The 16957-nt window shown below is 40.0% G+C and overlaps 1 protein-coding gene across 1 annotated transcript in view; it reads left to right on the top strand.

The window, feature by feature from the left end:
* The window catches only part of LOC122792798 (annexin A3-like), an 825182-nt gene that overhangs the window by 756315 nt on the left and 51910 nt on the right, over positions 1–16957 (top strand). Inside the window, exon 12 of the mRNA XM_044060366.1 lies at positions 13437–13495. Coding sequence (XP_043916301.1) covers positions 13437–13495 — 59 coding nt within the window. The remainder of the gene's footprint in view (positions 1–13436; positions 13496–16957) is intronic.

Genomic DNA, 16957 nt, shown 5'->3' with positions numbered 1-16957 from the left:
ACGCAGACTAATGATAGTTGCCAGAGTCATGGTCTAAAACTAAACACAACAAAGTGTCATTCATTATCCCCCTTGGCAAAGAAGTGGCCCCTGCAAATTACAGTATAGATAACACCCCCTTAAGCTGGAACACAGTGGTGAGAGACTTGGGTACACAGGTTGACAACAATTTAAACTTCAGTCACCATGTCTCCACAGTGGTAAGGAAAGCCTTCTACATTGCGCATCTAGTAAATAAGGGCATTGCATCCAAGACTAAGGATGTTACTACAACTCTATACTCGACCCTCATCAGACCACTAATTGAGTAGAGTGCTCCCTTTTGCATGTACCTTACCAGACCCCTGCAACAACTGGAGAGACAACAGAACTTTCTAACCAAGAAAATTGAGCGTAAACATGACCTGCTTGGAAAGACAAGAAGGTCCTGTCTGTGTACCCTACAGTTTGCTGAGGGGCGACCTGCACCTGGCCTATGGAGTGATCTCTGACCCTGCCCTAATGGAAATGCTGCATGTCTATAAATCAAATTTATAAAGAGTCACTCACTCCAGGGATCTCAACCTAGCCTGCGACATAAACAGAACATGTTGGAGACCCTGAAGGCTCCCAGTTCTCTCCTCTGGAATAAACTCCCACTTCATATGAAGCAGAGCTTCTCAATGATCCTGTTTAAGCGCAACCTTGCCAGTTGGATGGGAGACTGTAAATTCACCCCAAGGGAGTGGACCCTGTATCCTTCCTGGACAGGGGCTGTTGGTGCTAATCACTGTTTCACTCTAGCAACCATCTAACCATGGTTAACTAGGGAATAAGGGTATTGTATAGCTAGGATGTTAAGGCCAAGGGTCATTAGCCTAGTAACCTCCTAAGAACTGCTGTCGGTGCACTCACATCGGGGTTATAACAGCAAAAGGTGCATAGGATGAGATCATGTATACTGCCCTATATTGGCACTGCAATGTGACTGTCCTGACTCTGTAAGTCTGATGGCATCCGATTTGGTCTTTTCCTCATCACATTTACCACACCAGTAGGATTCTGTGTTCATGAGTAGTAGACTTTGAATCTTAAGTCAATTGGCTTTACTGCACTGGCCCACCATCTGGTCTCCTTGATATAGAGAATGTCCAGACTTCTGATTTCTATCATCATCCATTTCCTGTCATGAACCTATCTTGAGTGTAGTAATACTTGGTTCATGTTTGGGAAGGTTGTTTGGTTTTATGTTCAGCTTCTACTCAACAAGGCTATCCCAGGATAGCCAAGCTAGGCAAATGAACATCAGCTTGACCACTTATTATTCTCAGTGTTTTGCACCACCCTTACGTGTTTCCTACAAAAGACCATGCAGATGCCCGTTCATGGAGCTGATGGAGGGTTGGGGACTTGTACCATTCACGATCCTGGCAAAAAATTTAACCAGATCCTGTGATGTGGATAAAAACCGTGACTCTTCTCCACCTTGCATTTCAAACCAGATGCTGCCTTCTTCAGAGAAAAGCTCAGCATCATTAGAACTTTTATGGACTTAAATTTCTTCCCACAAGAAATGCAGAAGGAAGAGGAACCCCTGCAGTCATCCTTCCTATAGAATGTCTTCAGGGGTGTAATTCATGCAACCTGGAACCACTCAGTATGTTCCTGTGGCTCACAGAAAAGTGGATGCTTGGAAGAGACTGAGGACATTGTCTCTAACCAATTTTCTTGTCAACTTTATGGTTTGTTTGGTCCAGCATAAGGCAAAATACCACATTGACACCCTGCTTCAGAGAAAGTCTAATACTGTGTATAGGAATGGCAAGAGAAGAGTATGTTTCTGTTTATACTGGAGTTTAGAATTCTCTCCTACAAGTCTTACCTTTCCAAACTGGTGTCTTCCTTGGTGCAACAGATACCCGCTCATTCAGGCTCTCTCCAAAGTTTCAACAGTGTGCCTCACATTGCCCAATGTAGTTTTAATAATGTTGGTGGTGTAGATAGGGCCACAGACTTGGGCATTCACCTGTAAAGATGATTTGGCTGTGACCATCCTTCCTGAAAGAGGAGCTAAATTCTGTCATTGGTACTGCTCTCATGAGGAAGGTTCTGTATGGTCAAGCCTCTCAGAAATTCTTAGATGACTTTTTGAAGAGATAACCTTGCGATCCCCCTACAGCTCTTTACATCTCTCCTCCAAAGCCCAGCCATTTTTAAAAGAGGAAGAATTTTCTTTGTAGACAGTGAAAAGCTTTAAAATGTTATACGGCCTTGCTGCCATTGTACCCAAAATAGCTCAGCAGTGGTCCTGATTATGGTCCTGTGTGATTGTTAATCAATTGTACAACAAGGTGAGGAATGATAATCCAGGTCCAGGCTCTCAAATTTCTCCTGGAAAGAGCTCTGTTAAATGACCAACCATCTCTGCAGAGTGCTGAGAAGAGGCCCAGACTCTGCTTCTGAAAGAGAATAGACACGGACTTTTTGTGATGGGGCCATTTGAGGTTTCCCTCCCTCAAGAGGGGTAGCAAGGGTTCTGCTCCTGTCTGTTCCTTGTTCAGAAGGCCTGCAGATAGCTGCCTTTCTATTCTGGATCTCTGCATTTCCGGTTTATCAAATCTGATGTATCCATTTCTTGGGGATAACTTTCCAATGGATCATGCATCTCCTCCTGCAAGGTGTAAGACTAGTGTTGCTGGCCATGATAGATGTGTTTTAGCACATTACTCTCTGAAGTCAGTAGATGTGCCTTGTATTCATTCCATGCAGGTTTTGCTAACAGTACAGAGTGCTGTCATTTGGATGCTGCTCTGTGTCTAGTGTGTGCATCAAGATATTGGTCATGGTTTACATAGTTCAGCAAACATCAAAACCTGTTCTCTGTTAAGGAGCTTTATGCTCCAGATCCCATTTTGGGACTTGCACATGCCCATGTAGTCATCAGGTGGCTCTTATATGTTATGATGGGCTAAGTTTGAAAGTGGAAGTTTATTTCCTAGCTGTGGGGGTCTTTGAAATATGAAGTCATGTTTCATAATATTCATCTTTGAGACGAGTTGCCCTCTTGTTTTCAGGTTACTAGAAGGTTATTCAAAACAGTGAGATTAGTCCTAGGTTTCCAAGAAAAGGGATAAGATGTAGTGGGGTGCATGTTGTAATCTCTTTGAAGGATCTTTGTACCATCTCCTGTTGTACCAGATAGCATGCAAGTAGGGCACAAAACATAAAATATTCTATTATTGATCTGCTTAGAAATAGTTATAGGGGAACGTTTACCTGTCTGATAAGAATGTCAACCCAGAAGTGGATCAGGAAGGCAGCTCCATGAGCTTTATGAATGGCATCACTTCTGTGGGTATCAAATGAGTAGCCATTGGTTTACAAGGACTTCATGGTCTTTTTCTGTTGTCTGTGTTTAATTGCACTTCATTAGTATGTAACAATGGCAGGATAGGAGGGTGGAGGAGGATGCCAAATTCCAAAATGTTGTATTTCTGAAATTGAAGACAAGGTTATTTCTAGTGCCCCATTTGTGTGCAATTGTAAGGGCCATTTGTCTGCAATGTTAAGGCCAATGGTCCAGAATTTGCAGACCTTTACATGTTTGGTGAGTCAAACATTGGAGGTATTTTTGACAACCTAGCACAGGGTACAGTGGCCTCAGGGCAGAGCCTTTAGGGACTCCACTGGGAGTCGTAATGTCATATTCTTGTTCTGTGTGACCATATAGTCCATTTGGTAACCCATGTTCTTGCTGTTTCATTTACTGTCAGATCTCTCTAATTCTGAACATGTATATTGTCAAACACTAGCATTTTGGGGTAAGCTACATGGACAGATAAACCTTAATCCAGGGTGACAGTCTTGCATTAAATGTATGAGAATGAGCTTACAAAATCTACCTCTGACAAAACCATATTTAAGTTATGGAGCAGTGTGTTTTCCTTGTCTGTATGAATAACTTCCATGATTTTGTCACCTTGCAAAATATGCTTGTAAAGCTAATTGCTCTGTAAGGACCTCCCTTGTGGATTGGGGCTACAATAGTTCTGCTCCAGATGTAGGAAATGTGACCATTCTTTGACATCAGATGTCCTTCCATATCACCATTGCAGTATTCCTTACGTAAATGATCTCCTGCCAAGAATAGCCCAACATCCAGCCAGTATGTCAAAGCTTTTGGTGTATACAGGCATCGTATGTCACATGTATGCTCCCTGCCAAAGGCATAGGGCATAAAGCTTGATGTCTGGATGCACACACTTCTGAACTTCTTTGCTGTCAGTCCATATGCCATCCTTGACTGTCAGTCTGAATGCCATTATTCTCTGCTGGTTACCGAACTGTTTTCAGATAAGCATCCCACTGGGGTTCTTCCTTGTCTTCTCTTTTATAGGTTCATAGGTAGGTACTAGGCTGTTGGCCCTAGGACCTATATAAGCCTAGTCAAATGGTACCCTAGCATTTGCCACCCAAGAAAATTATTTTCCTGTGCCCCTGTCAAGCAGAGCCACAGAAGTGATCCCCGGGTGAATTTCCTATCTCCCATCCAATAATCAAGATTTTTCTTGAAGAGTGCTAATGAGGAGCCTTGTTTGACATGGGTAGGTAGTTTGTTCCAGAGTATGGGAAGTCTCTGGGACAGGAATCTATCCCTCCAGCATGTTCTGTTTATTGTAGTGACAAGGTTTAGGTCCCTAGAGCGTGTAGCTCGGAGGGATTGGGATTTCTTTACCTGGAGCATGTCCAACAGCTCTGGGTTTGACATAGCTTTGTATGTTAGGCAGAGATCACCTCTGAGTAGGCGATATGTAAGGTATTTCTGCGGCCTTTCCAGTTGTAGATGTCTTGAGGTACATACCAAAAGGGGAGTTGTACTCTGTAATGGGTCTAATGAGTGATGAGTAGAGGGAAACAATGACCTCTTTTTTTTTCCTGGATGAGAAACCTTTTGAGATGAGGTGTACCATATAGCAGGATTTCCTGACTACTGTGGCAATGTGATTATCAAAGGAGATACTACTGTCCACCTGTGTTCCAAGGTCTCATCACACTTTCAGTGTTAAGTAAACTATCGCCTATGTGGTAGTTCATGGGTACAGAGTTTTTACCAAAAGGGATGACAATGCACTTTTTGGCATTGAGCTTGAGGCCATGGCTTTGACACCAGGCATCTGTATCAGTGAGGCCCTTTTGTAGGATGTCCACATCATTAGGAGTTTTGATTATGGCTCCTAGTTTGCAGTTTTCTGCGAACTTTGTTAGCCAAAGACCTTCTGTGCTAGCCTGTACTTCAGAGAAGTAGATACCAAACAGGAAGAGGACCCAGGATTGAACCCTGTGGTACTCCACTTGTCACTGGTCTGAAGTCAGATTGAGTCTGCTACTTTCACAGTGTGGGTTCTGTCAGTGAGCCAGTTGGCAACCTATTTTGTGACATAGGGATTTATACCTCATTTAGTGAGTTTATCTATAATTCCAGAGTGGGGGATGGTGTTGAGCCTTGGCGAGATCTAGATAGGCTGTGTGAACCACCTTACCCTCATCTACGGCTTTGATGACCGCTTCAAAGTCAGGTTTAGGAGACATGATCTGCCTTCTACAAACCCAAACTGGGTAGGGTCCAGAGTTTGGAGACTGTTCGTTTGTGTAATCCATTAAAGGGAAAATATGAGGTAGATTCCCCATAAGGATCATCACAAACGAGTCTCTCTTTTGTTTGGGTGCTTCCCGTGACCATATGTAGTAGTCTATCTGTGAAGCGCTTGTCCCCAAGACCCTTTTTAGTCATCTCTCCTCCTCCTTTGTTTACCTTGAGAACCAACATCTTAAGTTGTTGATGCAAGGAACTGTGGCGGAGTCTTCCTGTACTGATGGGCAGCCGCTTGCCAAGAAAAAAGGCCAAAAAGCTCAGGTCTGATTCAGCTGCTGTCCATCCTCCCCCAGACATCTATCTTGAGGCTGGTGAAAGCACGAAGGATTGTCCAGCTGTTGCTTCGGATTCCTCTTCTGCGACCTTGTTGGAGGCTGGCATGGATCCAACTTCTTGCATGTCCTTGGAGTCTTTACAAGTGGCTGCTCTTGATGTTGAGGGGGAACCTCATCTGATTATATCTGAGGGACCAAAAGAGGGATTTCATAGATTTTAGTACAGGAGGAGATCCTTAAAATGCTTAGTGTTGACAAGGTTCTTACACTCCTAGTGTTTTCATCAGATATTCCACAGAAGAAGAAACAGAAAACATATTTACCCTGCAGTTAACTCTTTCCCTCCAGTGTAGCTCTTTTGTGTGTGTACCTTTAGTCCCAGTGGGTGCAGCTTAAGCCTTTAAATTAAGTTATCACCTTGCACTTCTAGCAAGTAATCATTGACAGAGGTCATATATCAGTACAGCTGTGTTTGCCATTATATATACTTCAAGATAAAATATTCTGATACCTGGTATGTAGCATGGTTTTGGAGTCATTAATTCAAACATGAATAAGCATTATTTGACATCTAGAGGTGCAGTAGGAGGCAACTGCAGAAACGCCTGGAGGTGTAATGAGTTCCCCAACAAGAATGTCAGGATTTTACTCGGGGGGGGGGGGGGTGTTTAGCAATTTAATGGCTTTAAAGCCTTCTCAAGGGGTCTCTTTGCCTGCCCTACCCTGATCCGCTACTCCTCCTAAGAGACCCAGAGAGCAGGGTTCATTTGATAAGGGTCAGGATTCTGAGGAAGAGTGCTTAGTCTCCCCTCAGATCCCTTTCCCCTTGGACTGTGTTGGTCTGAGGAAGAAGATTCTATCATTTGAGATTCCCTTTTAGAAGAACTCTTCGTTGGGGACACTATTTCCCCATGATGGATTTCTTTAAGTGGGATTTTTATGTTTGATATCCGAAAGAGGTATTGTGAGCTGCTCCAGATGGCATCTTCCAAGCCTTCTGCTGTACCTCCAGTTTTGGCTGCCTTCCTGGATACTTTTACAGTAGCTTCTGTAGCCCATTATTCTCAGCCCCCAGCTCCTATGAAGCTTGACAGATTTTATAAGGTTCCTGATGAATATAAATTTCTGTATAAACGTTCTTCTGCTGATTCTTCAATGGTATGTCTTGACTAATAAACCCTCCAAGCTGTTGTCCACTGCTAGGCTGCTTCCTTCTGATAAGTACCTTATGGCTATGGAGAGGTTGGGTAAAAAGATCTATACTGTTGCCATCCTGGCTTTTACCAGACTTGTTTGACCAAGTATATTTTAGCCCTCCTTTCTCATTTTGTTTCTGACCTCCCTGATTCTGAGGGGAAGATTTTGCATCTTTCCTTGTTGGGTTCTGCTTCTCAAGTTGCTCGCCATTCTACCAAGTGCAGTTGCAGCTGATGCATCTGGGACTGCTCCGTTTTGGTTCTGTTATGAGGCTTTGCCTGATGACAGTAAGGCCAAATTATTGGATGTTCCCCTGGATAATTAAAACCTTTTTGGCTGTGCTGCTGTTGAACCTTTTAAATCCCTCCAGGGTAAAAGCAAAGCCTTGCAGGAGTCCCTAAGTTTCTGAGAACGTACCCTTCCAAGTCTGTTTGTTAGGCAGTCGCACCTTCCACCTAAGGGTAAATAGGGTTCCAGATGTGTACCTCCTGCTAAATCTACACAGACTTATTTCTCAGAAACCTCCTTTTCAGGGCAAGCCTGGTTCCATTTGACAATTTGCTTCCCTTTTCCTCAACCAAGTTCCCTTGTCCCTTCATCTTTCCCTGTCCCTTCCAAATTGATTAAGGATCCAGACAGATTATTGGGTTCTGTCCATCATCCGTCAAGAGCATTTTATGGTTTGGAAATGCCTTCCTCCCTTTCAGCGCATCCTTTAACCTCCTTGAGAATAGCTTCCTCTCATTCCAGAGGTACTTCATTTTCTCTTGGTGCAGGCCAGCAGTCAGGCTGTTCCTCTTACTCGGAAAAGGAAGGGTTTTTATTCCAGAATGTTTCTGGTTCCCAGGAATAGAGCACTCAACGCCAATTTTGGACCTTTCTTGGCTCAACACCTTTCTGATGTCCCCTCCTTTTGGATGTTACCCCTTCAAACTTTATTCCCTCTTCTTTTCCAGGCATTTCTGGTCTCTCTGGATCTCAAGAATGCCTGTCTTCACATACCCATCTATCCCCTTTTTCACAAAGTTTTTGCATTTCTCTGTTCTCTTTGGCCTTTCTGCTGCCTCACAGGTATTCACAAAACACCTCGCTCATATTGCTTTTTTACAGGAGAGGTGTTCAGATATTTCCTTATTTGGCCAATCTGCTCATTTCAGGCCTGTTCCCCCAAGGTTCTGCTTCAGGACCTCCAGTTTGCTATTTTCCTACTGCAGAGTCTGGGGTTCACAAGTTTTCAAAATCAGTCTTGACTTCTCAAGGTCGTGCTTTTCTTGGTTGCAGAATCCAGTGCATTCCTGTGCTGGTATTCCTGCCTGCCTCCAAGGCCCTATCTGTGATTGCATTTTTCCAGTCTCCTCTTCCTCTGACTTCACTCTTGGCTATGCTTCCTGTGGCCAGGCTCCATATGAGAAAGCTTCAGTGGTATCTCAAGTCTGTGTGGCTTCAACAATGGCAACCCCTGGACTCTCTAGTTCTCTTCCTTCTCTGTCTCAACACTGAGTTTCCTTTCAGTAGTGGATTGATCAGCTGTGCCTCTACCTGGGGTGGGAACCTTCCTTCAATTCTCTGAATGACCAGGGTCTCTGGCCTCTTCATCAGAGGTCAAATTACATCAACTTCAAGGAGATGAGGGCTCTGCTTCTAGTTCTTCAGGCTTTTCATACCTTCCTTCATCCTGGTCCCTTCAGAGTTTTCACAGGCAATACCACAGTGATGTATGTCAACAAGCGGGGGGGGGTATAAGGTCCTACTTTCTTTGTAGGCAAACTCTTCAGGTCAGGGATCTACCTGTCAAGTGACTCTTCAGGCCATCATCATTCCCTCAGACCACAGTCTAGTGGCAAATTCTCGGAGCAGGTCCATCCACAGGTTAATGAATGGATGCTTCACAGAGAAGTGTTTCTGGGCATTGTCCATCAGTGGGGAATTCCTCAAGTAGATCTTTTTGCCTCCCTCCGTGCAGACAACTTCCTCTCTTCTGTTAGTCCCAAGTCCTCTGATCTTGGAAAGTGGGCACCCTGTTTTTTCTATGGAAGTGGATGTCTGTGCGTCTTCCCTCTGTTTACTCTGCTTCCAAGGGTTTTGCACAGGATCAGGCAAGACTCCCCCAAATTCTTGCTAGTGACTCCCTTTAGGACCACAACCACGAAAACAGTCTTACCAACCAGGTAAAAAAGACACTTAGAAGTAGACCAAAAGCTCTGGATATATATTTAATATTCAGCTCTGCAGCTCCAAATAGTATTAAAACAGCTCACAAGTTGAAAACGAATCAGTTCCTCTATCTTACGAACAACATTAATCTCAAGCGCTTTCACCCGGGCTCTCCCAGGCTTTGTCAAGATAAATAGTGTTCAAATCATCATTCCTTTTATACTACAATAATTAGATGTAAGTACACTCTAATTAAAAAGATAATTATGTAATTGACAAAATATCTCATCTTTGCTAGCCTCTCGAATTGCAGAATTAATGCAGCTAAAATAAAAATACATTTCATAATATTATACTTTAAAAATGCACTTGTATTTTAAACAATAATTCATATAATTTAAAACCATCTTAAATTAATTAAGTTACAATTTCTGCTGTTTAATGACTTAACTAAAAACAAAAACAAAAATCCTTGTTTATAAAAACTTTCTGCTCTCTACTGTACATATCCTAAAAATAACTACTGATACGTAGTAAATTGTTTTTGTTTTTAGTTATTTAAGTCATTAAACAGCAGAAATTGTAACTTAATTAGTTATTTAAGATGGTTTTAAATGATATGAATTATTGTTTAAAATACAAGTGCATTTTTAAAGTATAATATTATGAAATGTATTTTTATTTTAGCTGCATTAATTCTGCAATTCAAGAGGCTAGCAAAGATGAGATATTTTGTCAATTACATAATTATCTTTTTAATTAGAGTGTACTTGCATCTAATTATTGTAGTATAAAAGGAATGATGATTTGAACACTATTTATCTTGACAAAGCCTGGGAGAGCCCGGGTGAAAGCGCTTGAGATTAATGTTGTTCGTAAGATAGAGGAACTGATTCGTTTTCAACTTGTGAGCTGTTTTAATACTATTTGGAGCTGCAGAGCTAAATATTAAATATATATCCAGAGCTTTTGGTCTACTTCTAAGACTCCCTTTAGGCCCATACAACATTAGTTCCTCCTCCTTTCCTCACTTTGCCAGGGGCAATCACCACAATTTAAGTCACTAGTTGGTCCTTCTTAAATAAGACAAGGGATCTCTTATCTATCCTTACTTGTCAACTCAGAGCAGTGCTTATGAATATATTTTGTTAAGATTTAGTATTGAGTTGTTGAGACCTGTTTCTGTTGAGAAGCAGGAGCTCCGTGTTAATTGGTGTTCAGTCAAGTTAGGGGCTGAGGACATTTTGGAGTGGTGTTGACAGCATGTTGAATTATGGAGGCTTGATTGATTGCAGTTGGGTGATCTTTTGTTATTTATATATATAAAACATTTTTATTAAATCAGCACTAAGACAGTGACACAGGTCCCATACACCATGGTTTCTTTTATGTTAATGTGACATTTTTTCATAACGTATACATGTTACTTTTTAAAAATGTATTCAGCCCAACATGACATAAATTGGTCAATTCCATCATTCCCTTAAACCTCACTCATTGTCCTCTTCGTGAACATTATCCTACAAGTATTATCCCCACAGGTTCCATTTATTTCTATGTAGTTTGCTTTTCCCATTTTCTAAGGACCCCACCTCCATTTTATCTCATTTACAATATTCAGTACATCAGTTGCAGTTGGCTTATAGTTTGATTTCCATTTTCTTGTAATTTTTTGGCAGTCAGTAGTAGTTAACTTAGTAAGGAATTACTATTACTAGACAAGTCAGAGCCTATGTTCCAGGTCAAACAAATCGTTTAGTTTATTACAAGGAGTTGCACCCTCAACATTTCTGACCCAACACTCTGTAGGGAATGCTGATATGCCAAATTGTTACGTTCCCAGGTTACTTCTTTCCCCATCATACATCCTGAAGAAAAATTTTCTTGTCTGCTTGGTTTATAAAAATATCTGTTCAAACACTTTCCAATCAAAACTCCTAAACGTTTTGGACTTTGTTGCATTATTGGTCACTGTTACATGCCTTTCCATTTCTCCTTGGTAAATTGCATTGCTTCCTGGTATTTTTTTAACCTTTGATTCAGAGTTATATATTTTAAATAGCCAAATAATGACCCCTTTTTTAACAACAGCATCTCTTCAAGAATCAATTGGAAGCTCTACCATAGCTTGTCTTTCACTTAGAACTTCCTTCTCCCTTGCACTCTTGTATTGTGTTAAAGATCACTGATAAACATGTTGACTGAGAGCCAGGTAGTGAGCATTGAAGGATGCCTAATGACACTGGCAGGAAGGGGACCATGAACTGTTCATTTCAGACTGAGTTTTGTTGCTGAGCGTTTCAGAAGTTTTCTGATGTGAGATTCTGTGCATCTAAAATATATATTTTAGATTGCACAAGTTATTTCTTAACATTTACATTTGTTAAATAGATGTCCATCTGTTAACATCTGCCATAAGGTAACAAATCCACTATTTTAGTGGAAACTGTTAGCATGCAAAAGTTGGAAGAAGCAGTTTCCTTTCTACTTTGTTAGAATCTGCAAATAGTATATCCAAATAATATCCTTTATTTTGTATATGTAAATTGTAATTTGTACTTCTGCTGAATATCCTTCGTGTTCCATGCAGTTCCTTGTCTGTGAACTACAAAAATAAATCTATAAGTAAGCTGCAGTTTGAAAATGTGTAATACTGAGTGTAAATATATTTTGTGCTTGAATTTTGATTGACAGTTTGAATCCTATACTCATTGCAGTACTCTGTATCTGTAAATTGTTTCCAAATAAAAATAGTTATGTTTCAAAGCAGACTCCAACAATTCTGTGATACCCAAGCTTTGTCGACTATCACTGCATCCACTCCATCCCTTTTAAATGCAGCTATACAGATTCTTCACATAACAGCTTAACCACAAATGATTATGTAACTCATCTGAGTGATGATTGTGTCTTATATTTTGTCCATCTCTTGAAAGCTGCAAAGCTGAAGCTACTCAGCCTTTTAACATAACAGAAGTATGTTTTATCTCGGACAAAAGGTTTTGTTCACGAAGTAAAGGAAATTTAGGTAAAGGCACATATGTGGGCTTCCTGAAGAATACTTAAAGGTTTTCAAGTGCTCAGAGTTGAGATGACTAATTTTAGCATGCCAGTATGTCACTATGATGCTGATTATGCAGCAGGTAGCAGGCAGAAGGCGAAACGTAGTAGAGGAGCTGGATGCTGAAGCAATAAAGGCAGATTTGGTAGCTGGTTGTGATGGAGGGAAATGCACACAAAACAAATAAGACTGACTGGAGTGCTGGAGAAAAGGGAGTGGATTTAATGAAATAAATTACCAAAGATAAATTATTTTAGCAGCCTGTATTACAAATTCTGTAATGAGAAGTGAAAAACTGCACAAGTTAAAACAACAGTTAAACATCTTATGTGATTTAAGTACTTTTAATTTTGAGCCATGAAGTAAATGATGGTAGTGCATAGTATTTCTTTTATGTTGTTGTTTTTCTTTCAGCTTTTCCCGGTTAGGGGTCGCCACAGCGGAACTTCGGTCCGCTAATGATTGGCAGTAGATTTTCACGAACGCCGAGGTGCCAGCTCGATGTCAAACCTTCAACAAAGGCACACCCATTTACGCATGTCTTTCAAACGCCCACCCAACCGCTGGGAGGATATGCAGACTCCACACAGAAGGCACTCCCTGCACTCCAGTCTAGAATCAAACGGGAGAACCTTTTGCTGTGAGGCAACAATGCTACGGCTGCACCACTGCAGATTCCATAGTATTTATTTTATGCAACTAGAGTAAAAAAATAGGTTACTGACAGTTCGGAGAATTACAAGGTAGATTTCTTTTCATAATTGTCAAGTCACACCTTTCCTACTTGCAGTAGGAAACTATACAAAATATTTGCTTTTCCTCTATAATGTGATGCATTTAATCACTTATGCTATTGCCTGAGCATGGTGGAGAGCAGCTTTTCACACCTTGTCCTGAGCTCAGTTTTAACTGTGGGAACTTGCAGGAACTGAAATATTTGGGTTCGACTGTAACAGTTTCATTCAGTTATTTTACTGTCCTGACATAAATTTGTTACGATGATACCTACACTCTGGTTCCATTTTCTGATAAACTTTTCTAAATACATCCTGTTAGGTGTGCAACCAATCCATTTTGGAGATATAAAGTTCTAACATTTGTTGCTCTTTCTTTACAGTTAAATGTGTGAAAAACACCCCTGCTTTCTTTGCTGAACGACTATGGAAGAGTATGAAGGTATAGTAGATTTCCTTCTTTTATAAACATTTTGACAGTCTGGCAGGTTTTGCTTCTGGCTCTTAGGTTTTTAAGGTGAAACCTATATTATAATAATTACTCTTTTTGGTATAATAAATAAGGTTCACAAGTACATTATAGCCAGAAAAATAAGGACATCCCCACAGAGGAGAAAATACATACTTGATCTCATCATCACGGAGCACAATGTTCAACACACGAGTATACCCCTATACCCTGACTCAGATCACAACAGATCTCGCTGGAGGTCCTCACTCCACCCACACCTGAAATAAAAAAAATAAAAAGACCACAGTAAAGAACTTCTCGAAAAACACTACTCACACTTCTAAAAGACTGTGTGGTCTCCTTTAAGAAACCGAAATGACGGAAAATCAAGTACTCAAGCCACACTCTACCAGCACCTGCAGGCTGCAGTGGACTGCTGCATGACAGCAAACAAAGACCAATACCCCACTCGGTATCATTGAAAAAACATCAGGCTTAAATGTTAAGTCCTATGCTGCCCGACTGAAAGAACTCCAGCTCTATTCAGTCGCCTTACATTAGCTCAGAGGTGGCTTGTAAATGCCTCGGGGCAGATAGCTATATAAATAAGTATCCCTACTGACACTGTAAAAAAGGAGAAGTCCAGTTATGAAGTATAGGAGTAAACACACCAAGGCAAATGTCCAGAAAAAAGTAAACTCCTAATACTGCTAAAACCAGACAGAAGGAGCAAAAAAAAACACTGTAAAATCCAGTATAAATCCAATGCTCTTTATTGTAGGTAAGCACTTTCGCAACCAGCCCTGTTTGCTTCCTCAGACCAAATATTACAAAAAAACTTCATCCCAAATTTTAAAAGCCTTGAATCCTGTGTCACATGACTATGGCCAATTAATTAAATGAGTTAAAAGAGCAAGTACATTCAAAATGCAAATACACTCAAAAAGCACAAAATTTCATTCAAGGCAATATATAAAAAAAGCATATAATATAATGTAGAAAAGAACATACATATAAAATACTATATATATAAAAATAATTAACCTGCTATACTATCTAACATACTAATACTACCCTATCTGTAAATCACTAATGAAACCGCTTTCTTCCTAATATTCAAAAATACTGTATGTATAAATAAAGAAAAAACATCTAACATATACTATATTATATTATATGTTGTCTAAAAATAGTCTAACTATAAAAATGCTGCTATAACCCTATCTATAAATCATAAAATTAAATAGCTTTCTTCCTAATCTTCCTACCTTTCAACAAGGGTTTCAGCGATACATAATCATTCAGCCCAGGTAGCTTATGGGCTGCTAACATAAAAATCCATCTCAACTCCCTTTGTTCAGTTCTGTTATTTAAATCTCCCATCCTAATGGTTTCAGTGACATTGTCAATAATAGAAAAGTAAAAATAGTGATTCCCCTTGTTATAACATGTGTTTAGCTAGTGCACTATGTTCCTGTTGTCTCCTAAAACAGTAAAGGTGGTCACGAATTCTCTCCCTTAACTGTCTGTTGGTCTTACCAACATAAAACATACTGCAGCAGGCACAGTGGTCTAAATATATCATATTCCTACTCTGTCACCTGAGGCCTTAAACTTGAAGGATTTACCACTCGATGGATGGACAAACATGGTGTTAGTTTCTATATACTGACAAAACGAGCATGTATTACATCTCCTAGTCCCATAGTTCATAATGGATCTATGTTCTAATCCATCTGTATAGCAGAGCATCTGCTTCAGTGTTTTTCAATTTTTATAAATAAAACAAGGTTTCTCTCCTACTATTGCACTTACCCTATCATCAGTCCCCAGTATATGCCAGTTACGATATATTATATCCTTAATCAAACGAGTATCAACTGAGTGTGTAATACTAAACTTCACTAATTGTTCTCTGCTCTTCATTCTCTTAGGGGTCATTTCCACTCCACCCATATTGGGACTAGAAAAATATGGTTTCCCTGTGGTGTTCCTTTTAGTTCTGGCTTCAGTGCATGCCTCATTTACCTCTCTTTCATGGGTAACCCTTGACTAGGAACTCATCCCTCAGGGTCATCAAACTATTTTCAAAGTCCTGGTCTCTTGCATGTAATTTTGACATGCGTATAGCTTGATTATTGATGACATTCCTAAAAATATGGAGAGGATGCATACTAGTGTGGTGAACATAACTATTACGGTAGCAATCCTTCCGATACAATTTAGTGTACACATTACCAGTGGTTCCATCCAACTGTATTTTTACATCAAAAACTCAATGTGGGTACGACATCTATTCATGGTAAAACCTAAAACAATCAGTACTTTTATTTAAATGTTCCACAAATTCACAATTTTTCCTCACTACCCCCCCAAAAAAGGAACAGGTCATCTACAAAATGACGAAAAAATAAAATGTCACCCTTGAAAGCATAGTCATTCATCATATAAGTTCGCTGCCATTGCGCCATCACCAAATTGGCGTAGCTATTGGCTGTAGGAGTCCACACAGCTATGCCTGACGTTTGTAGGAAATATTTCCCATTGAATGTAAAAACATGAAATTCTACGACAAGCTCTACAAAAAAAAACTAATCAAATCAACCTTCTCTACACTAAGTGAGCCTTCCTGTAGTAAGAAATCTCTTAGCATATTCCTTTCTCATTCGGTATGCTGGTAAAAAGGGATATGACATCCGAAGTAACTAAAAACTCTTCCCCTGTAAGCCTGTAAGTGTTTAAAAAAGCATAAAAATCTCTCAAAAAATGTTCTGAGCCCCGTAGTATCAAGTTATTTTGTGTTATTAATAGTCTCAGTTGTTTTTCCATATATACTGATACTGGCTCAGTAATCCATCCTGCCCCCGAAACAATCGATCTAAAAGGGGGGTTCAGGATGCATTTGTGAATTTTTGGAAGTCCAACAAAACTAGGGACAATAGGATATTCAACAATAAAATATTTAAGCAAATCTTCTGTTGTATAGTTTTCCAAAAAACAGTTTCTAACTTGACGGTTAAAACTACCAGCATATTGACCTCTGTTACATCAATCATCCTATACACATTCACATCTAACAGTAAATTATTTATAGCTTCTAAATAAGTCTATCCATTACTACTACAGAATGTCCCTTATCAGCAGGCTTTATAATTATTTCTCTGTCATTCTTGAGTCTATTTAGAGCTTGTTTTTCACTAAACGTCATATTTGTAAAGTTTCCTTTCCCTCCAATTAGAGCAAAACATTTCATATAACTCATTTTCACAAGCTTTCACAAAAATCTCTAAACTAGAAGGAAGAACAGACATAAAAACACTAGGCTTCTTGAATAAGTTCTCTTCAATATTATTTGTGTTACTTGCACCATGTATCACTTTTAATGCTGTGTTGCGAGCAAAAAGTCTCAGTTCAATGTATCAGGTAAATCCGCCTGTGCTGCAGGAATGAAGC

This window comes from Protopterus annectens, chromosome 2.part0, assembly GCF_019279795.1.
Source record: "Protopterus annectens isolate FY-2018-M chromosome 2.part0, PAN1.0, whole genome shotgun sequence".
Taxonomy (NCBI): domain Eukaryota; kingdom Metazoa; phylum Chordata; order Ceratodontiformes; family Protopteridae; genus Protopterus; species Protopterus annectens.
The sequence above is the reverse complement of the archived record's forward strand: the minus strand, read 5'-3'. Positions and strand labels throughout refer to the sequence as shown.